Source organism: Antechinus flavipes, chromosome 1 (assembly GCF_016432865.1).
Source record: "Antechinus flavipes isolate AdamAnt ecotype Samford, QLD, Australia chromosome 1, AdamAnt_v2, whole genome shotgun sequence".
Taxonomy (NCBI): Eukaryota; Metazoa; Chordata; class Mammalia; order Dasyuromorphia; family Dasyuridae; genus Antechinus; species Antechinus flavipes.
In genome coordinates this window covers 306151156-306177821 of record NC_067398.1, presented here as the reverse complement: position 1 = coordinate 306177821, position 26666 = coordinate 306151156, and the positions used below count along the sequence as shown (strand labels likewise).

Genomic DNA, 26666 nt, shown 5'->3' with positions numbered 1-26666 from the left:
GGGTTAAATAAGATATTGGTAGGTGGCAGAGGTTGTAACTGAACACAGTTCTTCTGAATCTAATGCAGTATTCTTTCAGCAATAAAAGTAGTTCACTGATGATAATTACAATGGGAAATTTGGGAAACAATTTATTGGCATTATATTTATGTACAAAAATCTCATTCTCTTTAATAAGGGATTTTTCTCTTGGACAGTTTTAATTTTTTTTTTTTTTGAGACTGTTAACTTTAGCTGAGATTTTCTAATACCTCATGGTGGTGCTAGCTTGCAGCACTGATCAATAGGAACTTAATAACCCAATAGGCCCCTAGTAGTATAATCATGACTAGTTTTAGGCCATTGCTTTGCAATAGATTGATTATGTCAGGGATTGATAATTGATAATTGCATTAATTATTTTAAAGTAATTTCAGTCAGCAAAAAAAGGAAAATATTCAAATCCATCCACAGTGAAACAGTTTCCTACCTACCAGCAGTATTGCAAAAAAAAAAAGGGGGGGGAGATTAATTTTGAATTGAATATTTGAATACATTCACTGTTATTAAAATGATTTAAAATGAAAGTTTAGGGGTAGCAGTAAATAGAAAATGTCATTCTGCTCATTTCAAGGAACAAGGTTTGAGGAATTGACTGAATAATCAATTAGGTTATGAGCAGAATTTCAAACACAGAAATAATTTGCTGACACACCCTTGGGGGGCAGTCCACTGAAATTTTCTATTCTGTCTGTTTAACCTCTGTGCTCCAGAGCAAGGGAATTGTGACATACTACACACTTGATTTATAGGCAACAGCTGTGCACACTTGTGTCATGTTAATCAAATCTTTAACCATCTTTTGAAACATTTCAAGCCGTTGTGGAGGTGCCTAATTCACAATGAGTGTTGCAGGTGAAAATGGCTGGCTTCATTCAAGCAGGAAGAGAGAGTACATATGTCTCCTTGGAAAACAGATTCCGTTGAACAGTCAGTCCTTGAAAATTAAATTTAAGAGCAAGTGAATGAATAGCCTGGGAGAGTGCTATTTGGTACCTCTTCTCCCCCTGCTGCCCAGTATTGTGCCTCACCCTTCTCCCAAATGGTCACACACGCTCCCTTTCAGCTTCTAAGATGCACTGCCTCTAACAGAGGAGAAAGGAAAGCTGGGCTGCAAATAGTTGCAGAAGCTGCTAGCTTTAAAAAAAAAAAAAAAAAGCAAGTTTCTCTCACAGTACTAAAGGTGACTGAGAGCAAACTGATGAAGAGAATCTAGAAGAAGAAAGCTGATACCTTAGTGGTCCATAGGGCTTTTGGTTGTTATTGTTATATCTTACTCTCTTCACCACCCCATTTGGAATTTTCTTAGCAGAGATACTGGAGAAACCAGAGAAAAGGTTTGCCATTTCCTTCTCCCATTCATTTTATAGATGGGGAAACTGAGACAAACAGGGATAAGTGACTTGCCCAGGGTCACACAGCTAGGAAGTGTCTGAGGCTAGGTTTGAACTCAGGAAGACTCGTATTCCTGAGTCCAAGGCCAGTGTTCTATCCAGTGCTCCATCTAACTGCTAATAAAACAGTCCATAGGGATACTGTATGTTTTTTTGTGAGCATTGTAATGAAGTCCTCTTGCCCCACTGCTTGCTCACTTCTGGACACAATGAGAAGTCATCAAAAGGCACTATGTACTGGTCAAAAACCACAATTTGAGAAGGTTAGTTAATCTCTTTGATGGTGATCTCAGTTGTCCATAAATGTGTTTAAATTTTGTAAAGGTTTTGACCTGTCATGAAAAGAGCACTGATTTGGAGTCTGAGGACCTGGATTTAAATTCCAACTTGATTATTTATTATCCTAGTAATTTTTCTGGGTCTCAGTTTTCCAATTTACAAAGTAAAAAAGTTTGACTTGATAGCTTCTGATCCTTTTGAATCCTCTTTAACTCTCCAGATGCTCTAGTTTCTCTATCCTTCATTAGAAAATTTTGCCCTATGAGAAGAAAGCAAATATCTGTGGGAATACATACCTTCTAGCATGAACACAAAGTTTTACTTAATCTGATTAGGTAAGCTTTGATTTAGAGCTCATGATGTTAACAACTGAGCCTCTCCCCCCTTGACAAGGATAATGTATAAATTCAAATTAAATGATGTATTGATATTAATAATTAAAGTGCTAATGTTAATGGTTTTAATATGAATGTGTATATGTGGGTATACACACATACATATAGAGGATAATGCCATTATAGATTTGAACTGCAACAGTCCACAGGAATCATCTAGTCCCAAGATGTTCAACACACTCTATAGTCTACAACATTCCTGAGCACAGCCAGAACCAGATTAGAATATGATTGAGAAATATTTAACACAATAAACAAAAATACAATAGAACATAAAGTTGATATGTAATATTCTAAGTCACATGCAATCTGCAAAGATCCCTATATATGATTTAGGAGACCCTTGTTTCTATTTGAATCAGACCACACTGATGTAGTTCTTATCTTTTATTTTATATATGAAGAAATCAAGACCCAGACTATTTAAATAACCTGACCATAGTTATATAGCTAGTAAGTGGCAAAGCTGAGTTCTCAGCTTCCACTGTTATTGTTAGATCATTTCAGTCATATCTAACTCTTTTTAACCTCTTTTGGAATTTTCTTGGCAGAAATATTAAAGTGGGAGGCAAATAGGATTCACTTCTTGGTTTAAGGCCTGACAGTCTATCCACTGTGCCCCTATATTTCTATGTATGATAAGAGCCTTGTGGTATACTGATCAGAAAACCTGGGTTCAAACTTAGCCACTCACATGATTGTGTGATCCTAAAAATGTCACAACCTTTCAGTTCTCCACATGACTCCTTCTATACATAGCAAAATATTTATCAATCTTCATTGGTAAAAAAAAAAAATACCCCAAGAGAATAATAATAGATCTATACCATTTCTCATATCTATATCCAAACATGTTTACATATGCATACCATGGCATAGTGTTGTATTTAATTTCATTCCAAATTGAAAATATCAGGTGAGGAAAGGGAAAAGCATTAAACAAGTATTCATAAAGCAAATATTGTGTGCCAATCATAGGACTAAGTGCTTTACAAATATTCTTATTTAGTCTTCACAATAAACCTAGGGGTAGGTGCTACTATCATCCCATTATACAGTTGAGGAAACTGAGGCAGATAGTGATTAAATGACTCATCCAGGGTCACATATTTAGTATCTGAGTCCACACTTAATTCAGATCTTGCTGGCCCAGAACTCACCTAGGCACAGATAGGGTAGGATCATAGATGATCATAGTTTTTATATCTTGGAGCTTCTTAGACATCATCCCCCCTAATTTTACAAATGAGGAAATTGAGGGCCAGAGATATAAAATGATTTGCCCAGGAATGTACAGTAATATGTGTAGATGATAGAACTCGAAAGCAGGCCTTCCTGATTCCAAGTCTGAGAGTCTGTTCACTTTATTACTCTTTTCCTTATGTGAAAATAAATTTGTAACGGTGGCATCTTTGGTGGAGCCTTATTTGAGCACATTCTAATGATTGCTGGTAAAGTTGTACCTATAACGCTGATGAAATTCTGCTTATTTTTTCCCTCTGGCTGCAATGTAAGGTCTGATACAACTTATCCTCCATTTTAAATCATTTTTGATTAAAAATTTTCTAGTGATGTAAGACAGACATTTCCATGCATATGTGTGATTTAATATTTACAAACCAGTGGTTCTGTAGTTACTTTTTATGACCATGAGGTAGGTGGCTTTAATACTCTCTTGATCACTGTTTGCTTAACTGTACGAATTGGAGTTTGTTCTCCCCATCCTGCTTCACCATTATGTCTCTTGATGGACCTTGTTATGGGCTGTTTCAGCAGGTGCCTATCCATTTGCCACCTGCCCTAGTGCAGTGAATGATTCCACAATTTAGCTAATGCATTTTAATTATTTAGGTGACATTTTACATTGCATAGTTTAGCTAAATATGTAAATCACCCTGGGGCTCCGTTAAGGCAGTTCTTTTTTGTGTGATGTTTAAATACTTAACAGTTGGTCAGAATTCACACCCAACCAAAAGACAGCGTAAATAATCATATATAATATGTATATATATATATATAAAATATATCCACACACATATGTATACATATATACATATATGTTTTTTACAAGTACACAATCTGCTTTCATATAAATTCCTCCTTTATTCAGTTATCAATAATTAAATACTACATCAATTAATATGCTGGACAAACTGAATGCTTTTCCTGCTCATACAATGTATATTTCAGAAAAGGAGATTATTTTCAATATGATGTATTCAATTTAGAATTGATTTAAAAAAATTAATAACACTAGCTTAATTCACAAAAGGGAATTCAGGGCAGTTGAGGGAGTCTGGCGGTGTCTCTATAGATGTATGTCTCTGAATTCTTAAAGAGAACCCTTTGAAGTTGGTGGATTTTATGTATATAGAGATATACATGCATATCTATTTCTATCATACTCTTTGCAAAGCTCAAAAACGATTAGATCTGATCTCATAGTTGTTTTAGTCTCATCTTGGTTTTCAGGTTTTCAGGTTAATAAACTAAATATTCCTTCCCCTCCTTTCCCTTTCCTTCCCTCTCTCTTCTTCTTCTTCCTTCCCACTCCCAATCGTTTGTCATGAAGATTAAACAGATTCAGTCTGGGTGGTGAGTAGGGGGATTTTGTTTTTGTTTTGGTATATTTTTTTCTGCTTTGTGCCTGGATCTGCTGACTTAGCAGCCTTGCTTTAAACTCCTCCCCCTCTCGCTGCCCCCTTTCCCATTTCCCGGTACACTGTCAGACTGGGCTCCCCAGCAGCGCTTCGAGCAGCCAGGAGCAATGACACCACGGAGTCAGTAGATGGCTGTAGAAAAGTATGTTGAACACTGTGGTGTTAGAGTAATGAGATTGAGGAAGGCCTTGACCTGACTGGATGCTGCTTTTATCTGAAGTACATTTAAAGAGATAAAGGGGGAGCCGGGCACACCGCACGTGTTCCTTCCTTTGCCATTGGAGCTTCACTTTTGAGTCCCCCCCCCCAAAAAAAAATTCAAACTCGGGGCTTGTGGATGGGCAGCCCTTTTGGCCAGCCAGGGAATGGGTTGGCTGCCACTGGAGGGATCTACTTCACACAGATGTGTTTGCCTCGAGACGACTCAGAAGCCTTCCTGCCTATAAATTCCGACAGTGGGGGCTTCCCGTTAATCCCATAGCAGCCAGCTGGAAATGGTGTAGCTGTAGTCTTCATTTACTTATTTATTTGGCGTCACCCTTCTTGCTATTTTCTTTCCTTCTTTCTTTCTTTTTTCCCTTCACTACCACCGTATTTGGCTGCCTCTTTAGTCGCTGGACTTGCTCATTAAACAGACACACCAAGAATTGTTACCTAAGCGAGCTTGACAGGAAAGAAAGGGCAAGGCAGAGTTAGGGAGGGGAGAAGGGAAGGAAAAGAAAGAGAGTAGGGAGAGAGAGAGAGAGAGAGAGAGAGAGAGAGAGAGAGAGAGAGAGAGAGAGAGAGAGAGAGAGAGAGAGAGAGAGAAAAGAAAAAAAAAACACCAAACAAACCAAGGCAGCCTGGAGCAAGTCACTTCACACACAGAAAGAATCACTGAACTGAACCGAATGCTGTCCTTATAAACAAACAAACAAACCAGACCTTGTGTAAGAAAAAAGAAAGAAGAGAACTGGGAGGACTTGACAGGAAAAAGGCAAGATTTTTCTACCCACTGGTTTCAGTTTTCCTTCCAGATACACTTGGTGAAGTAAGGAGACTTCTGTTTGCTGACAGAGCCCTTGATTTTTCTTTCAAGATGATGATGTATTTGTGGGTAGGTAGTCTCTCTGTCTCTGTCTCTTTCTCTCTCTCCCTCTTTCTTTTTTTTTCTCCTTCTTTCTTTATTTCTCTCTCCCTCTCTCATTAATACATTGACTTTGGGGCTGTAGATTGTAGCCCAGAGTAATCGCAGGTTGTGTTATGTGCGAGGCGATTATACTGCAGGGAGAGTACGGGAGAGCTTACAGCCCATGTGGCTGCATTTCCAGTGGGAGTTTAAGCAGAACCGGTTCATTAGCATTGAGCTGCAATTTTATTTTTTTTCAGTTGCTGGGGAAAAAAAAAGAAACAAACAAACAAAAGAAAAGAAAATGTTGCTGGAATGTATGGCTTTCTCTTTTCTTTAAACATTGATGATCGCGACTCAAAGAAAAAGATCTGTGGTATCCGACTCAGGCGTGAAGCAGGCACTGCATCACTTGTGGCTGAGCAGCATTTGGCTTCATTACTCAGAGTGGACCCCCGTTCTTAGGGTGGTGTGTTGTGGTGGTGGTTGTGGTTTTCAAAAGCCACAACTTATATCTTGGTGTTTCTCTGGTAGCCTAATATTTCATGGTACTGCATTATATTTGCTTTGAGCATGTGTACTTAAAAAAAAAAAAGACCAGTGTTGATAATGGGCACTTAAATACACTTATTCTAGCTTTAGTTGATGTAGCCTGTACCAGATTTTTATTGTTCTTACACCTTTGTGTCCAAACCTTGGCAAATTGAGGAATCAAATGAAGGCATTGGGCTGATAGTGCATGATGTCAAGGAGTCAGTTTACTAAAACATTTAATCTGGTGATGTTGTAATTTAAAAAGAAAAAAATCAGTGAGATGGCCTGTTTTAGGAAAGTGTTTGTCACTCCTTTTCAAGTATATTCATCCTGGGGAAATGATTAAATAGTTTAGTTCTGTCATTAAATGAGTGTACATTAATTTACCGCAAGCCGAAACAGGCCACCTATTCATTGGGGTTCTACTTGAGAAACATTTAGGAAATAAATATCTCCCTTTCTCACTTAATTTTGCTGCTTTTGATGTTCTACAGTACTTAAAAGTAAATCTTCGTTTTACAATCTCTGTTGTAATTTCTTTGGACTCTGTGGAAGCATTAACTTCTCTTAGCTGTAGAGAAAGCATCCTTTTTTAGACTTCTTTGTTAATCGTATCAGCTTTTTATCCTGCCTTGTTATTTTCATCATCTTCACCAATCAACAAGCCCTATGACTTTGACTAGTTGCTTTTCTTTGCCCCTTTCATGCAACTTAAGCTTCCTTTTCATAAAAGATGCTCATATTCATTTTTTAAAATGTGTCATCTAAAGGAGGGGGGATTTTCCCCAAATATCTTAATTTGGCTTTGGTTGTATATTCATTTCATTTTCAAACTTATCTGCACCTTTAAAATCTGAATGCCATTAGAGATCCGATTAGAAATATAAACTCATAGTTTAATAACCATACTCTGAACCATAAGCTAAATAGATTTTTCATGTGAGCACTGAGTCCTATAATCACTTCTTTTAAATTATAGAAGACCCAATTTTTTCCTATTAGAATATTTCTTAATAGCGATTTTTTTTTTTACCTTTTCTTTAAAAAATGGATTGTTAGCACTTTGTCTCAGCATTCGTTGCTAAAGACATGCAAGTATGTTTTTTTTTTTAAATAAGTCCTTTTCTTTTTTATGGATGCTTTCTGGTTAAATAAAAATAAATTAAAATTCTTTGATGCTGTGATGGGATGTAGTTACTCAGTCATACTTTTCCCTGGTGTTGTTAAGTGGTAGGGTTCATTTTATTTATGAAGTTTGCTCTCTGATCCTCTCACTTACTCAGGCATCTGCTGTTACCCCGAGCACAGGAATAAGTAGTTTATGATGGTACACTCTCTCGGGTTCTAAAAGCTTGCTGACCTGCTTTCTTAGTAATTAATCTTTGACCTTTAAAAGCCATGTCCCTCAATTTCTATATTCTTCTTTCTGACTGATGCTTTATAGTGCTGCATGTTTTTATTAGCAGCATTTATCAAATTGAAAAATGGTTGCTACTTTCTTACACTGCACTTACATATTCTATTTACATCTTTAACTCTGCTTCTTTCGGGCTCCAAAAACTGGCATAGCCCTTAAATTGGAACATCTGGGTGCATACTGTTTAAATAGATATGAATTAGTGAATAAGCATTAATGTTGTGGAGTTGTTTTGTTTTGTTTTTAACACAGACTGCTGCTTCTACTGACTACTATTCTGTAAATAAAGATACACTTAGCTGGTAGCTCAGTTTTAATACTTATGTTGTTTTAGGAAAATGAGGCTCAGTCATAATAGTTTATGAAAACACTTGACCATTTATTAAGATTGACATTGATATACGGCTAAAAATGAGTCTTGAAGTATTGTTAAATATTCATCTTCAGCTATTCATGATACCTTATCACAAAGTAATTAAGTATGGACTCTAAATGTTCCCCAGTTCTAATAACGTGATTTTTAGGAACTAAAATTATATAAAAATTGAGAATTTGTTTTGAGAATTTGAAGCATACACAGCATTTTCTAATGGTTCAAGGTCTTTTCCTTTAGAACTGACAGAGAACATGCCATTGTGGATTAACACCCATTTAAAACAGAATGTAACCCTCCTAAGACATTCCCACTGATAAAGTTTGTTCATATGTTTCATTTAAATTATTTAGTAGCACCATTCGCTCATCATTCTCTCTTTCTCTCTGTCAAAAACACTGGGGTTTTTTCCAGCGAGGATAGACAAGTATACAGAAAAAAGAAAATATAGTTTCCTGGTAGTCTGCTAATTACAGGGGTGATTAGGGTTTCTGACCTATGATCTAAGTTCATATGTGGTGCCAGAATGACAGACTCCTAATAAGTCAATCTAGGAGAGCTTTAGGAATAATGAAAATAATTTTATCAGCATTCCTTCAGCATTCACTTGTTATATCTGACTCACTCCACCCAAATTATTTCCTTAGGTGGAAAAATTCAGATGGAGGTTGATTCTTAGGAACCTAAACTGTATCTGGATGACCAAACTATATTCACTCACAATCCCCAGAATCTACTCAAAACAGATATATGTGGGTCTTTTGTAATTTATGTAAGTAGAAAACTAACTACTGCTTAAAGAAATATTAATAATGCATATATTTCCCTTATGAGATCTTAAAAAAAAAAAAAACTACAGAATTTCTAGGCTAGAGAGGGCCCTAGTGGTCTCCATGAAGCTTCCTGACTTCCTAAAAATAACCCCATTTCTTTTATTCATTTTCTCATAGGTTTAGTATGCCTATCATTTTTTTTAATCACACATCTTTTCCCTTATCTAGAACACATGTATATGCACATATGTGTGTACTTGGATCTAAGACAATTGAGGAGTAAGTAACAAGTGGAAAGTTTCAATATTGAAAGATGTGTTGCTGATATTCCTAATTGCTTGAAGCTACTTTAAAAAAAATCATTCACTTCTCTACTTTTTGGCAAAGTCATAGATTTAGATCTGAAAAAGACTTTTAAGATCATGTAATCCAACCTCCCTCCCTCATTTTGGATATGAGGAAACTGAGGTTCAGAGAGATGGTTGCCCAAGTTTATAGATGTTGAATATAAATGTTGAAGCAGAATTCAAATCTAGGTTTTCCTGATTCATGAGTCCAGTATTCCATCCACTATGTCATACTACTTTACAGTCAATTGCCTATTTTCCCAACTGAAAGTATTATCTGCTTAGCTGGTTCTATTAGAATCAACTTGAAACAAATGTGAAATAGTTGGAGTTGGACTCTCCTTTCCCCTCTCAACAATCTCCCTACCTCCTTAAGTTCCATTGATGTTACTCTCTCCAATACTCAGATTTAGAGGCCATAGAATACTCCAACAAGAATATTTCAATCTGGGAGATAACTGACCAATGTTTTGGTTTCTGCACGAAGACCTCTACTAAAAAGGAATCTACTACATCCCAAGGTAGCCTTTTCTCTTTTTGGATTACTCAAATTTCGGAAATATTTCCTTATATCAAAACTTATATTTGCCTTTTCACATTTTCCTTCCAGTGCTCCTGATTTTGTATTCCTGTGTCCAAGTAGACCAAATGTAATACCTTTTCATCATTTTGCTCTTCAAATACTTTGATGTCCTCTTGGATCCCCTGAGTATTCTCTTCTCCAAGAAAAAATCTTAGTCACTTCAACTGATCCTCATGTAATCTGATTCCTAGGCTCTTTCATATCTTTATTGCCCTCCTCTTAATGTTCTTCAGCCTTTCAATTAATCGATTGATTAACATTTATTAAGTGCCTAATATATTTCAGGCATTGTGCTAAGCATTGACAATACAAAAAGAGGCAAAAGACAGACACTCCCTTCAAGAAGCTTATAATCTAATGAGAGAAACAACATACAAATAAATATTTACAAAGTAAGCTCTTTACAGGATAAATGGAAAATATTTAAAAGGATGAATCCACTAGAATTAAAAGGTGTTGGGAAAAACGTCCTTTAACAAAGAGAGTTTTCATTGAGACTTAAAGAATGTCTTTACCAATGACCTTCTTAAAACTGGATCCCCACAATGAAACCTAGCACTGTAATCTAATAGAACCATCATCCCCCTAGATATAACCACTCTGAATGTAGCTCAGTATTATAATAACTTTCTTCATTGTCATACCTCATTGCTGATTCACTTTGAGCTTCTAGTTTGCTAAAGTATCCAGTTTTTCATTTACTATGTCTTAGCAATCTTGTATTTTTTGAAGTTGATTTTTAAAATCTAAAAATGGGACTTTACATTTCTCTCTATTACCATAATATTATTTTTATTAGATATGTTTCAGCACTTTATCCTTTCAAGATATTTCTGGATCTTAACCTTGATATCTAACAAATTGACTTTTTTGTCTTTTCATATGTAAATTCGATAAGTTAGTCAGATGAGCCTTTATCTAAGTCACTGACAAAATAGTAAACATCTCTGGGTCAAGCACAGATCACTGGATTACTACCCCAGAGATTTCTTTTCAAACTAGCATCAAACTATTGATGATTACAAATATAATTATTTAGTCAGCTCTGAATCTAGTTATCAATGTCATTATCTTCATCACTTCCTATAAAAGAGCATAAAAGACTTTTGTCAAATGTTTTGCCCATATTCACATTATACATGCACGCATACATAAATATGAATAAGGCTTTTATTGTATAGTTTCTTAATCATTGATTATTTTAGGAGTTTGTAAATAATTTTTTAAAGTAAAAATGATTCATCTTGCTTAAAAAGGTTAGGAACTCCTGTTGTACTCTATAACATTTAGAATTTTATAAAAATCATATTGCTTTGTGATCTAGTTATTTAAGATAAAAAATAATTTCTGAAACTAGACCCTATGCTAGTTTAGAAAACTTAAAGATATTCAAAAAACCTTCTACTTTTTTGATTTTCTTATGGAGGGATCAAAGTACTCTTCTCATTATACCAATAGTTGTTCATCAATAATTAATAACTACTTGTTGATTTTTCTCCCCTTGAAGTGTACACCATATCCTGATTCATAAATTTGCCCAATTTTTCTTCCTTAATATGTATATTATCCCTGGGCTGTTATTTTTTCAAGATATAGCCTAATTTTTCTTCCTTTTTATTTTGTCTTCATATTCCCAATATAGTACACAGAGCTGTTTTTCTTTAAGACTTCACAGTCAACTTTTCTAAATTCCTAAGTAGCACTGATTCAGTGTCCTATTAATGCAAAGTTTTCTATGCTTCTGTCTTGGAAGATTCTAAGGAAACAGAGCAAACTACTCATCTTTGGAGAAAGAACTATACTATTGACCATATGAAAGGATCATCAAGTCTTCTCAGCAACTGATCTCACTGTAAATTTAATCTCTTCTTCCTTGGATCTTTTACCTTTTACCTACAAATAGATTCATGTTTTCCCTATAGAAAGGAAGGAAGGAAGAGAGTGAAGGAGGAAGAAAAGAAAACTTATCATGAATTAAACTGCTATCTCTGTGCTACCTTTTACTCCCAAACTTCCTGAAAGAACAGTCTACATTTGTTTTGTTGCTACAACTTCCACAATACACTCTTTTATAATTCCTTACAATCTGTTATCTATCCCACTTTTTTTACTAAAAATTCTCTATCAAAGGTCAACAATGACATCCTAATCCTTCTTATCCTCCTTGACCTCTTGACTGGCTTTGACCATCCTCATCTCTTCTTGATATTCTTTCCTCCCTTAAGATTACCTCTTTCATCTGGTTTTCCCCCATTATGTCTAACGAGATCTTTTTTTAACTTATTTATCACACTCATTTAATTTTTTTATGGCCCCAAATTCACACCTCAACCCTCTTCTTTCTTTACACTCTCTTACTCACAATTTTGTTAACTCCCATGATGTTGACTATTATGGCTAACCAGATGAATACTACTTTTGCATCTTCTGTCCTGATCTTTCTTTAAGGCCCCCCAAATCACATATTTCCCATTTTTTAATTGTAAGTGGTTATTAGTCAAGTCCTAGATAAGAGATGATAAGGACCTGAATCATAATAGCAGCTCTGGCTGCTAGATATGAACTTGGATGTCTTGCTAGTACCTCAGATTTGAATTATTTTTTCATTAAAACTGGCTTCTCTATCTAACTTGCTATGGAATGGAATCATCATTCTCTAGATCATTTTTCCCTCCAATATTGAACTTATCTTTGACTCTTCCCTCTCCCTCACTTTCTTTACATGATTAGTTGCTACTTAATTTATTCTTTACTATATCTAATTGACTAACACAAACTATAACCCTTCAACATTATCAAATAATTGTGTTGTATCTCATGTTATCCTCCCCACAGCCATGTAAAATTCATACTATTGTTAATCCCACTTTACAGATGAGGTAGAGAGAAATTCAGTGACTTGTCCAAGGTCACAAACCTAGAATGTGTCTGTGCCTGATTGTGAACTCAGGACCTCCTCACTCTAGTGCCATCTATTGTGTCACCCAGTTTCTAATTCACTTAAACTTATGTCTATTTTCCTATAAATCCACCCAAGAAAGTCCCCTTCATGGGAAGCTTGTTCTGAATGTTCTTTTATCATAACAAGAATCTCAATATGCTGTTCAAGACAGTCAAGTTGCTAAGTCCACATCTTCTGGTTCCAGCGTACATTTTCTCTATTTCCTCCTTTCCATTTCTTCTGCTTTAGACCCGCTTTAGTTCTACTTTAGTTATTATTGTTTGCTTAAATTAATTCAGTATCTTCTGAACAGATCATTTTGCATTTTTAGGTTAATCTTCACATGCATAGGTCATAATGATAATACATATATGCTATCACATGCATATGCAAATGCATCTGTATATACATATATATGTGTGTGCATGTGTATATGTGCAGATATGCATATACATGTGTACATATGTATGGTTAAAATTTACAAAGTATTTCACATATTACCTCATTTGATCCTCATAACAACCCTGTGATGATATTATGTGATAGCATGTTGTTCTACTTCTGAACTCTCCTTGGTTTCCCCATTGTCTAAATACCCGTTGCCTAAAATCCATATTCCTTAGCTTGGTACTCATGGCCCTCTACAATATGACAGGTGCCCTCTTTCTTGTATTACTAATCTTCATTTTTTTTCCCTTTATAATCTTGAAACAGGGATTATTCACTGTTAAATACATACATAATACATCTAGTGCTTTACCATTTCTATGGTTTTATTCATTTTCTTTTTCATGCTTACAGTACCTTCCTCTCCACTCCCATTCTTCATTACCTGCATGAAGATTGTTTTATTTCATCTTCATCACAACACTGGATAATCTTTTTTTTATTTGGAATTCTCATCATGGCTTGTTGTGTGTATTTCTCAATTTAATAGTTTATCTATTTTGCCTACTCCCTCAGCCAAAAAGAATATAAGCAACAGGTAGAGAAGAACTGCTTCTGTCTTGGTTTTTGTATTCTGAGAACAATGTCCTGAACATAGTAGGTGCTTTATAAATAGTTCCTGAAGTCATCTCCCTGAATGTCCAGCATATTTGATGCAAAATGTTTTAAGGGAGAAGACCTATGATTTCATTAATATAGGTATTGTTTTACAAGGAAATCCCTTTCAACCATTGAAGACCACTACTATGCTATTCATAGTCTTAGACTATTGTCTGAAGCACTTAATTAAGTAATTAGAGGAGTCCCACAGGAAGTATGTATTATATAAAGGACTCAGAGAAGCTAGTTGGCTCAGTGGATAGTTTGGAGGCTTGAATCAGAAACACCCAAGTTTAAATCAGACCTTAGACACTTCTTATTTCTGTGTCCCTGAGCAAGCCATATCCTTTTTTTGTCTCAGTTTCTTCACCTGTAAGTGGGGATAATGATAGCACCTACCTTGATGGATTATTGTGGGCATGAAATCAGATAATATTTGTTAAAATGCTTACCACAGTGCTTGACACAGAGTAGCCTCGCTATACAACTGCCTTTTCCTTTATCCTCTTCTTCTCTCTCTCCCCCCTTTGTTGTTCAATTGTACCCCATGCATAGATCTTCCTGACTCTAGGTCCAGCACTCTGTCCACTGAGCTGTCCAGTTACCTCTTCCCACCTTCCCAGGCCAGTTCTATAGCTGCTAACCCACATTACCATTCTGCTAGTAGTAGGTGTTTAATAAACATTTGTATAGAATTGAATTTAGTTGATTTGGAATATTATCTGAAAAAGCAAAACTTATTCTGGGATTCAATCAATTAATAAAAATTTATCAAGTGTCCACTTTGTGCCAGACACTGTGTTGGAGCTTTTTAAAAAAGGCAAAAGATGATCCTTGCCTTCAAAGAGCTTATAATCTAATGGAAAAGGAAAGGTTTCCTTACCATATACAGCCTCTTATTTTGACAACCCTTCTCCTTTAATATCCATATTTGCAAGCTTCGCCCAAGACTTATATAAATAAAACATTTGAGGAAAATTTGGAGCTAAGGCTCTCCTCTTCTGACTTTAAAATTCCTCCAACTTCATCAGATACTCAGTTGAAGAAGAAAGCCATCCTGAACCACAGTACCCTTCTGAATGATCAATGGGAAACGGGACCAGCTGAGAGTTATTAAACCGGGACTTGGCTTGAGATGAACATTATTTCTCTTTCCCTTTCACCTTGCAGCAGTGGCATGAACTTGTAGTCTGACTCTTCCCCAGTACACAGGTAGTGGAGAGGCAGTAGAGTAATACATTATTTTCCGCTTCACTACCCAGAAGCCATTGATGTAAATTGATCGGTACTTTTTTGTATTTTTCTGAAATTCTGTTTACATGAACATTCCTCTTTGTCTGTAAAGTAATTTGTATTATAAAGCCCATCCATTTTTCTTTCCAATCTAATAATGCTACTAAACTCATTGGATTTTTGAGTCCAAAGAATCTAGCTAAAAAAATGGTCCAGCTATCTAGGACGCACATATATGCACACACATCATATTTCCTATAAGTTAAAGCATACAATAGGGGCAGCCTCACAACACAGAAAATCCTTGGATTCTGTTTTTTATCTGGGTCCCATTTTCTTTGCAAGGTGAATCCAGTTCATATTAATAAGATTAGTGAGGCAATTTAGTGTGCTAGAATAAACTATAAGACTCAGAATCGAAAGGCCTGGGTTTGAATCCAAGATATGCTTCTTGCTACTTGAGTAACCTTGAGAAAGTAATTTAAGCTTAACAAAGCTCAGTTTCTTTCTCTGTAAAAGAAGTAAAATGGACTAAACTATGTCTAAAGTCCTCTCCAATATTAAATTTATGATCCTTTCTGGGACCAAATTCTTTACAACTAATAAGATTCATGGAGTTTTCACTTTTAGATATTAAGCATAATATTTTGTTTGTACAATCTCTTTAGCTCCAGAAAATACTTAAATCTTTGGATAGATTTGAAGGGACTTTGTATTCTTCATTTCATCTTTTGAATGATATTTTAGAATTTCTTATGAGCCCGTAGACAAATATATGATCAAATGATGAGGATTTGAAAGACATAAGCAAATCAGTTTCCATACAAACCTCAGAGAACAACAAATTGAAAAATTGATATTCAATACCAACAAGATAATTTCACAAAGAAATAGAACATTGTTTTGACAACTGAGGAACATAAAGCTTTTAGGACAAATGGAGAGAAGGATTGTATATTGTGCTTCCATTTATTAGCATAACTATATCTTAGCTAGAAATTCAATGAAGTGACTGGGAGACTAAGCAAAAAATTTTAAAAATCAGAAATAAAGTAGGAGAAATATATTAATTTAACATTTGTTATTTTAAATGACAGTGAATTTGGTAAAAAGAAAAAAATCAACCGAAGTCATTGAATTAAAAAATTCTTAGTTTTTTGCAGCAACTTCGACATTTTCAACTTTTTTACAAATGTGCAAATATACATATATTTGCACATTTGTGTGATAATTTAAACATGTATATATGTCATATGTATTGTATTTGCATATATGCATTAAGAGAGAGCAAAAGAGAATATCAGCATCATTTTACCATTCTATTAATAATTTTCATATGTACTTATATTTCACATAGGTGGACAGATAGTTTATTTAATCTGCAAGTGGAATATTTATTTTCTGGCCATACAGACTTTCTCCTTTAGCACCCAGATTTGATTCAAGTCTGTAGTAGAAATGAGAAGGAGGGAGACTCAGTATTAGAAAAGAAAGAATCCATATATTTGGGCATATATCTGACTATGTCTGAATTCAAAAACCAAAACATAAATTATCTGTTGAATTACTTGAAAAACTGCATTATCTTTACTCTTGTTCCTGTCTATTAACATGAACTCTAAGGAACTGGCTATATGTAATTTCTTATGGCTTCGGCATCAAAACTCCAACTCTGAGAAAATTCCAAAACAAGAAATAATAGTTGGTAAATTCACTAATTAGAGATCTTTATTATGAAAGCTAAGAAATGTGTTTTAAATTATATCTATTTATAATGTATACACATGTATGTATATATTCAGTGAATCTATGGAAACTCATAAATAAAAAAGCAAAGTATTTAAATTTTCACAGAGTAATCTGGGTCAGTCAGTAAATATTTATTAAATGCCTACTTCATACTAAGCATTATATTAAACTCTAGGGATGCCAAAAAAGGAATTCTTACTCTTAAAAATCTCAGTCTTATGGGGTAGACAACATGAAAACAAATATGTATATACTCATGATGTGGAATAATAAATTGAAAATTATCAGGGTAGTAGAATCTAGGAATGGGAATCAAAAAAGTCTTCCAGTAAAGGTGAGATTTTACTTGGCACTGGAAAGAAGTTGTGGGGTGTTGATCCAGAGAGAGGGAGAACATCACAAGCATGAGGGACAGCCAGTGAAATTTTTCAAGAGTCAGGACAGTGTGCATCTTGTTCTGGATACAACAAAGAAGCCAGTGTCTTTGGATCAAAGGAAATGTGGAGGTTGGGTAGACTTAAGGTGTAAGACTGGAAAGGCCAAGAGAGGACAGGTGGTGAAGGATTTTGTCAGCAAATGACTTTATATGTGATTCTGAAAGCAATAGGGAGCCACTGAAATATGTGTATTAACATATGGCGAAGATGATGACATGGTCAGATTTGTGATTTGGGAAGATCCCACTCTAATTGAGAGAGACTTCTGACATAGAGATCAAACAGCAAACTATTAATACAGGTATGTCATGATGAGTACCTGAACCAGAATGTCAGAGGAGAGAAAGGGATATGTGTGAAATATGTTACAAAGGTGAAATCTATGGACTTTTGATAGTGGATTGAGAATACGGGTTGAGTGAGATTGACAAGTAGAAGATGATTCCTGGGGTATGATCTGGGTGACTGAGAGTATAATAGTACCCTCATAGAAGTTCAGAAAGAGGGAGGGTTTTAGGGAAAAGATGATGAATTTGACTTTGAACTTGTTGAGTGTAAGGTATCCAACAGGCAATTTGAAATAAGACATTATAAGTCAATAGAGACATTGGAGCTAGAGAGGCAGATCTGAGAATAACAAACATGGAGATAATAATTGAATCCATGGAAGCTGATGAGATCACTAAGTGAAATAATATAGGCAGAGAAGGGAATGTCAAAGATAAAGCCCTGTGCAAAACACAAGATAAGTGAGCATGATTTGTGTGAAGATCCAGCAAAGCAATCTGAAAAGGAATGATCAAAAAGGTATGAGAAGTGATAAGAGTAAGGTCCTGAAAGACTAGAGTATGAAGGAGAAGAGAGTGATCAACTGTGTAAAAAGGCTATAGAGATGTCATGTAAAGAGACTGAGTTAAGGTCATTAAGTTTGGCATTTAAAAAGATATTAGTAAAATAAAAACACAATGTACATATTTTATGTTTATCACTCTAATTATTAATATATTTGGAATAATTTATATTGATGCTAATTCTCTACCATATCACCTATTTTGCTGCATTACTTTGTATTTTGTCAGCTGACATTATATATATATATATATATGTATGTTGTATATATCTATGATACATAGCATATAATAAATACAAAATAATTTTTTTTAAAAAGAAGATATTAGTAACTTTAGAAAGAGCAGTTTTGGTCATTTGATGAGGTCATAGGTAAGCTTGTTGATAATTTAGAGAGTAAAGGGAAAAAAGAGAAGGCACCTACTATTATTGACCATTAAATAGTTTAAGAGTTAAACTAAAGAGTTTAACTATAAAAGAGAGGAGAGATAAGAACAATAATTAGCAAGAATGGATAGATCATGTAAAGGGTTTTATTTTTTATTTTTTTATTTTTTTAGGCTGAGGGAGACATGGACAGTAGAGAAACAGGAAAGATGGAAGCTTAATGAAAGAGTGGGAAATCCAGATGGGGACGGGGGGAGGAGATGGAAGGGCAATGTGCTGGAAAAGAGGAATGGAATTCCTCGTGCACATAGAAGAGTTTATCTTGGTGAGGAGAACCACCTCATTAAGTAATACAGAGTTTGAAAGAGAAGACAACAGAAGAAGGCATCTGGGTGATATGAGATGAAGCACAAGGGAAAAGAGGGTACTTTCTTATCTAAAATAAGTAATAAATAACTTAGTATTAATTTTTCTGCCTTCTATAAATTTATTATGTATTTTGGCATCATTGGTATTCATTTTACAGGCAAGGAAACTGAGACTAAAAGAGGTGAATGAAATATTTTGTTCTAGATCCCAGCGCTAGTAGATTTGGGGCTTGAACCTTCAAAGTAGTATATTCTTTCTAGCAAACAAACATCTAGTTTAGAGAGCTAATCATTTTGCCTATGGATACTATTTGAGATACCTGCAAGTATGAGGTATATGGTAATCTAGGTTAAATAAATCTCTTATATCAAAAGAATGACTGGTAACAGCCATAAATATCTCAGAGCATCCTGCTAAGAATCATCAGGACTTATGGTTATAGTGAAAGAGAGAAGTCATGGAATAGGGCAATCATTTCTCATTGGCCTTTACATATGAGAATCTATAGAAGTAGAATTTTAAATTCTTGCATCTCTCCCTCTCTTTCCTGTCTTCCCCCATCCCGTTATTATGGACTTAAACAAAGATTTTGCTACTATTCCTAAAATTATATCTGAATATTTAGGGTATTCCATAAATTTTAATGCATTTTTGAGCCTTTAAAAGTGCATTAAGAAAAAGTTGCAAAGCATACCAAGATTTGTGAAACACTGTATATTGCTTATATTCAGCTGTATTTCAGGTTCACAAGAACAGACCACATAACACTGGTGACTTTTTCCCCCTCTAAATCTATATTATAGGGACAAACCCAAAGATCAAATATATCAAAATGTGGAGACTTCATAGATTTTCTATGAACTTGTTTTGGAAGGAGAAAGGGTTTAGTGTGGGGAGCTTTGAATAAAACATGCTGCCTTGTACAACAGACTGCTTATTGAATAAACCTAGGCTTTGGGTTAGTAGCTTCAGAAATACAAAACAGTTTAATAATAAAGAGCCTTGTTAGGAATTTCAAGTATCTTCAAGGACATTTGACTTGAATGAGTTCTATGGTGGAGTATTCAAGTAGAGCCAGACTGTTGTTAATCTCATATATTGAAGGGTTAATCAAATGGACAAGTGCTGCCCTTGAGAGCAGGGACACAATTAGTAAATCTAGGGCTCAGAATAGTACTGAGTGGATCCTTAGCTTAAATATACACTGTGTTTGTACATAGTCCTTATAGTCCTTTATGAAATATACCATTTAAAATTGGCTTAAAATTCAACTCTGTCCTTTTCTTGGAAATTCAAGATCAAAATAGCACTTTTCTGCTTTTCCAAAAGTGAGGAAAATATACCCCCAAGTGACTCTTAGAATACATCATTCTTTTACCTCTAAAGTTGCTGTATGGTTTTCTTAGCTCTAAATTAATGTAAACCATTAATAAACTTGGTAACAGTTAAATATGTCAAAACTGATAATGGCACAAATAAGCATAGTCTTTTTTTTTTAATTTTTTATTTAATAATTACATTATATTGACACTCGTTTCTGTTCCGATTTTTTTCCCCCTCCCTCCCTCCACCCCCTCCCCTAGATGGCAAGCAGTCCTTTATATGTTGGATATGTTGCAGTATATCCTAGATACAATATATGTTTGCAGAACCGAACAGTTCTCTTGTTGCGTAGGAAGAATTGGATTCAGAAGGTATAAATAATCCGGGAAGAAAAACAAAAATGCAGATAGTTTACATTCGTTTCCCAGTGTTCTTTCTTTGGGTGTAGCTGCTTTTGTCCGTCATTTATCAATTGAAACTCAGGTCTCTTTGTCAAAGAAATCCACTTCCATCAAAATATGTCCTCATACAATATCGTTGTCGAAGTGTATAATGATCTCCTGGTTCTGCTCATTTCACTTAGCATCAGTTCATGTAAGTCTCGCCAGTCCTCTCTGTATTCATCCTGCTGGTCATTTCTTACAGAACAATAATATTCCATGACATTCATATACCACAATTTACCCAGCCATTCTCCAATTGATGGGCATCCATTCATTTTCCAGTTTCTAGCCACTACAAACAGGGCTGCTACAAACATTTTGGCACATACAGGTCCCTTTCCCTTCTTTAGTATTTCTTTGGGATATAAGCCCAATAGAAACACTGCTGGATCAAAGGGTATGCACAATTTGATAATTTTTTGGGCATAATTCCAGATTGCTCTCCAGAATGGTTGGATTCGTTCACAACTCCACCAACAATGCATTAGTGTCCCAGTTTTCCCACATCCCCTCCAACATTCATCATTATTTTTTCCTGTCATCTTAGCCAATCTGACAGGTGTGTAGTGGTATCTCAGAGTTGTCTTAATTTGCATTTCTCTGATCAATAATGATTTGGAACACTCTTTCATATGAGTGGTAATAGTTTCAATCTCATCCTCTGAAAATTGTCTGTTCATATCCTTTGACCATTTATCAATTGAAGTTGCAGGGACCTTATCAATATATGCCTTGATCAGTAATCCCTTCTATAGTATTCTTGACAGGTGGTTATCTAGCCTTCTCTGGGAGTGATGGGGAATGTACCATGTTCCAAAGTAGCCTGTTCCAATTCTAAACAACTCTCATTTAAAGGAAGATTTCTTTATAATGAGTCAAACTCAATTTCTGCCATTGCTTCTAGTTTTATCCTCTCATGCTAAACAAAAATGAGTCTAATTTTTTTATTTCTTTTTTTAATTTTGGTCCATACTTATGATTTTGTCATTGTAAAAAAACTTCCTACACCGAAACTCTATGCAATGATAGATATTGGCGATTTCTCTGCAATTTATAGTCTTAGCATGTCCTTGGGGAACTGAAAGATTAAGTAACTTTACATGGTCACATGATTAGTATGTTGTGGAGAAAAGACTTAAATCCAGGTCTGATTCCAAAGCTGGCCTTCTACCCATTATACCATGGTACCATATCTAATCTTTCTTCCTCATGACAGGCCTTCAAATATTTAAAGATGATCCTCATACCTCTACATTTTTCTCTTCTTCAGGCACATTTTTAGTTCCTTTGGCTGGACCTTTCACCATTCTGATTACCTTCCTACAGAGGCACTCAAACTTGTCAGGATTATTTGCAAAATATGGTTCTTCTCTCAAATTAGATTTAGTGCCCCAGAAATAATTTGATTTGAGCAAGGAATTACAGAGTTTTCACCTCCCTTGTTTTGGACGTATAATGCTGTTAATAGATTCTAAGGTTATACTGGTCATTTTGGCAAACCTCATCTCATTGCTTCAGATTTACTTTATAGTTCCCCCCCCCAAACCCTTAGGTCTTTAAAAAATGTTTATTATTTTCTAGTTGCAGTTCCTGTTCTTTATTGTTTTTTGACTTTTTAAAATCTCTGAACTGTTGCACATGTAGAAATCAAGTGCCAGCTAGGTTTGTGGTAGATGAAATTATGAGAAAACAATGTAGTCTCTGTTTTCAGAGAGTTTACAGTCTAATAGAGGAGGAGAACACATGCAGATAAATATAATAAACAATCATATGTGGTATAATAGAAAGAATAGAAGGCTTGAAGTAGAGGAACTTTGTTTACTGACAAAAGTTAGTTATGGTTCTTCTAATTGCAGCTTCTGTGATCTTGGTCAAGGTCCCCCTTTGGGCCTTAGCTTCCTTATTTATGAAATAAGAGTAGTTGAAATAGAAGACATCCTTATTATTCCCTTATATTTAAAAATCTATGATATGTAATAATATCATAGAATTAAATAGGTACAAAACAGAAAGTCATTACTGATGGTAGCAGTTAGTATCTATTTTGTGAAGAGCATAGAATATGAATTAGATTTTTAAAGAACAAATAGAAGTTCAACAGGCAAAACATTATAGAGGAATCCTAGGCATAGAAAACCATGTAAACAAAAACATAGAGGTAAGATACAATGATAAAATCATGAATGGACCTAGGCATTTTTAAGGGACAGAGCTTGTTTGGGACTTAGAATGGTGACATTGAAAATAAAAAGCCATCCTTCGCGTAACTGACCAACTGATTGTCCTAAAATGCAAGTCTAACCATGTCACTCTATTACTCCATTAATTCCACTGGCTCCTTATTTTCTCCAGGTAAAATACAGCTTTTATACAGTCATATATATACCATAATAATGTTCTATCATATTCATGTCCCATAACTTGTTCAACCATTCCCCAATAGATGGATATGCTTTCAGTTTCCAATTTTTTGATACCACAAAAAAGAAAAATTATAAGTATTTTAACATCTGTGGTATTGCTGGATACCTCTGAAATAATTTCTACAGCAGGGAGAGGTGAAAAGTAAAGTGGTAAGCAACTGTGTCAGTCTTTCTTCACCTCTTTATCCAGCAACACTCCAATTTCTAAATGGATAAGACAGAATAAAGAGGACTAGGTAGTTGATTAGCTGTGGAAGGTTTTAGCATCATAGTACCAAAAGGGGAGTCCTAAAGAATAAGGTTTATTACATGATAGAATGGCTTGATGAAGGCATCATTGCCCAAAATACTGAAGATAGAGTTTAATCCTTTAACCCTATAGCAGAGCTAATTGTTAAATTTGGGGGTTGAGCATTTACTCTTCAAATCTGTAGTAGCTATGAATAAATATAGCCAGGGGAGTGTATGGGATTGCCAAGAGATAGATAAGAAAACCCAGGATCTAATCTTGATAGACAACAAGTAAGGTCAAGTTTTTGAGGGTGCAGAATATGAGTTTTATTTTCCAAATCAGGTTGAAATGGACAGTGGGACACTCTGATGGGAAATTGATTAAGGAATCAATTAAGATTCCTTCTTATTATTGTATTATTAATATATTAGTATATAATAATATTATTATATTATTAAGATTAAGAAAAAGAGGGTCTAGAACTCATGAAAGAGATTAGGTCTGTATATGTAAATTTGAAAATCATCTGTATAAAGATTATCATTGAACTCATGAAATCATAGAGAAGAGAGAAGGGCAAATGACAATCTTGTAGGTACCCCTATACTTAGTGAGCATGACATAAATGATAAATTATCAAAAGGGGCTGAGAAAGAATTGGCTGCAATGGGATAACTAAGAGAAAATAATGTCATATGTTTAAACATTACATCCTAATAAAATTAAAGGTTTTCAAGTATAAGGACTCTTACAACTTGTCTTTTCATTCAACATCCCTATGTATGAGGTATATCATAAATGTTCATTGAATCCAAAGGAAGAGGGATTATCCAGAAGAATATGATCCCCAATGTCAAAAGCTGCAGAGAGATGAAGGGTAAAAATTAAGAAAAAGGCCTCCAATTTTCAAAGTTAAGACAACATTTAAAAACTTTGAAAGAGCAATCAGTAGAATAGTAGAGTTGAAAAGTAAATAACAAGAGCTTGAGACACTCTAGGCATTTATTGAAAGGTAGGTAAACTATAGAACGTCAATTTGGGAATGGCAGAGTGAAGAGAGAGCTTTTTGTTTGTTTGTTTGTTTTTAAAGATAGTGAAGACTTGAGTCATTTCCTGATTTAACAGTCCCTTATCTTTCAAAAAAAAAAAAAAAAGGAAAGAAAAGAAAAAAGAAAATGTGGTTAGTCGGGCATGACTTTTTCTTAATGAATATAAGCTGGCTCATACAGATCACGACTTTCCAGTCTTTCTAGAATTTTGCCTAACATTGACATCAGGCTTATATCTGTCTGTTGTTCAAAGGAACTACCTTCTAGTTTAGAAAAAAAAAAAAAAGGTATAGTGTTTGTTCATTATCAGATTCACAACTATTCCCCATTATCAATGGGTCCTCAGAGAGGAGCTTTGAAAGTTGTGACCAACCTTGTGATGATAAACTTATTTTATATAGTTATAATTGTCTGACCCCTGAATAAAGAAGAATCCATTGATTAAGCCTATGTACAAAAGCTTCCCAGGTTATTAAACTCATCATAACTTGAATTTTGCTGGCATATACTTAGAGTACTCAGAGTCATCTCCATTCTACAAGAAGGCATTAAGGTAGGATTTTAGTGAGAATATAAATAAAATAATACCTGAAATTTGTATAACACTTTATAGTTGACAAAAAACAAGTATTTTGGGATAGTGTAAAGATTAGCATATTTGGAACTAGAAGAAGTGGGTTTGAACCCCTGTTCTATCAATCTATTATTTATGTGATCTTGGACAAGTCACCTCAGAGTTACAGATGTCAATCTCTTCATGGGTTAAATGAGTGAGTTGGGTTAGATGGCCCCCAAATCCCTTGGCAGATCTATGTCTATGATCCAAGAAATTAATTTTATTTTTTTTCTGAATCTCATATGATTTTGACTATATTCTATGATGAAGATATAGTTCAGGTCATCCTTTATTTGACTGATAAGATACATGAGAATCAAAAGAAGTGACATACACAAAGTTATTAATTCCCATAAAAGGTGTTCAATGATATCTCTAGCATTTACATGAAGTTATTGTTGAGTTCAAATATGAAGGAAGTACTTTTAAGAATTTGAATCATTCTATAAATATCAACAGTTGTTATATGATAGCATAGATTTGTTTTTTATTATGGTATTTTATTTTTCCAAATATTTGCAAAGATAAGTTTTCAGCATTCATCTTTGCAAAACCTTGTGTTCCAATTTTTTTCTCCCTCTTCTTCTCCCTCCCCCCTTGCCAAGACAGCAAGCAATCTGATATAGGTTAAACCTATGAAGTTCTTCTAAACATGTTTCCATAGTCATCATCTGTGCAAGAAAAATCAGATCAAAAGAAAAAAGAAAGAAAAGAAAAACAAACAAACAATAACAAAGTGGAAATACTAGCTTTGATTCATTTTCAGTCTCCATAATCCTCTCTCTGTATGTGGATGGCACTTTTCCAATCCAAGTCTATTGGAATTACCTTGAATCACCTCATTGTTGAAAAGAAACGAGCCAAGTCCATCACAATTGATCATCACATAATCTTGTTGTTATTGGGTACAATGTTCTCTTTGTTCTGCTTACTTAAGCATCCATCCATATGAGTCTTTCCAAACTTTTCTTCAAATCAGCTCGGGTAGCATAGATTTAAAACTAGAAGGAAATGTTGAGACCACCTACTCCAAACCCTTAATTTTTCAGATGAAAATCACAAAGAATTCACATCCAGATCCTCTGAGTCCAAATCTATTTCTCTTTACACAGCACCAAGACACTGCTTTAAGATGTCATACAAATGTCAGGTGTCTTTGTTATTCTATCACTTGCCCAAGTACACAGGTAATAAATGAAAGAATCAGGCTTTGAACCCTGGACTTCTAATTCCAAATCTGCCAACATCTTCCCTGTAATACAATGCTTGTGATTACCATCATCTGAATAACCAATCTAATGCTTTTTCCATAACAGTGCATTATGTATCCACAAAGCATATTTGCATGTGTTATATTTTCATGTAATATAAAGAATGTTTATGTCTAATTATTTCCCCATGTTTCTAGTTGAGTAATTTGTTCCAGAGTAAAGGGGGTGGTGGGGGAAGACAATCTATTTTAGAATGTAGCTGTTTGGTAAATTAATGTTCTGGAGAAATTAATTGGTGCAGAGATAAGTACAAACATTTTGGATAATGTGCAGAAGAGAAGTTTATTGTGATTTTTAGGACATGCTCACAATTTCACAATATGGCATTTCCCAGAAATGGTTTTTACCACCCACAGTGTGTTCAGTAAGAAGTTGGTCCAGGCTGCCCGAGTGTT

The 26666-nt window shown here is 34.8% G+C and overlaps 1 protein-coding gene across 29 annotated transcripts in view; it reads left to right on the top strand.

Annotated features, from left to right (window-relative positions):
- The window catches only part of RBFOX1 (RNA binding fox-1 homolog 1), a 1699751-nt gene that overhangs the window by 1072408 nt on the left and 600677 nt on the right, over window positions 1-26666 (top strand). The window contains exon 1 of one of the 29 annotated variants that reach the window (XM_051964013.1): window positions 5561-5743. The exons of 27 other annotated variants lie outside the window; for them this stretch is intronic. Coding sequence is in view for 1 of the 2 variants with exons in the window: in XM_051963900.1 (XP_051819860.1) it covers window positions 5846-5863 (18 nt within the window). In the remaining variant the exon portion in view is untranslated. One more of the 29 variants, XM_051963900.1, reaches the window with a different exon arrangement.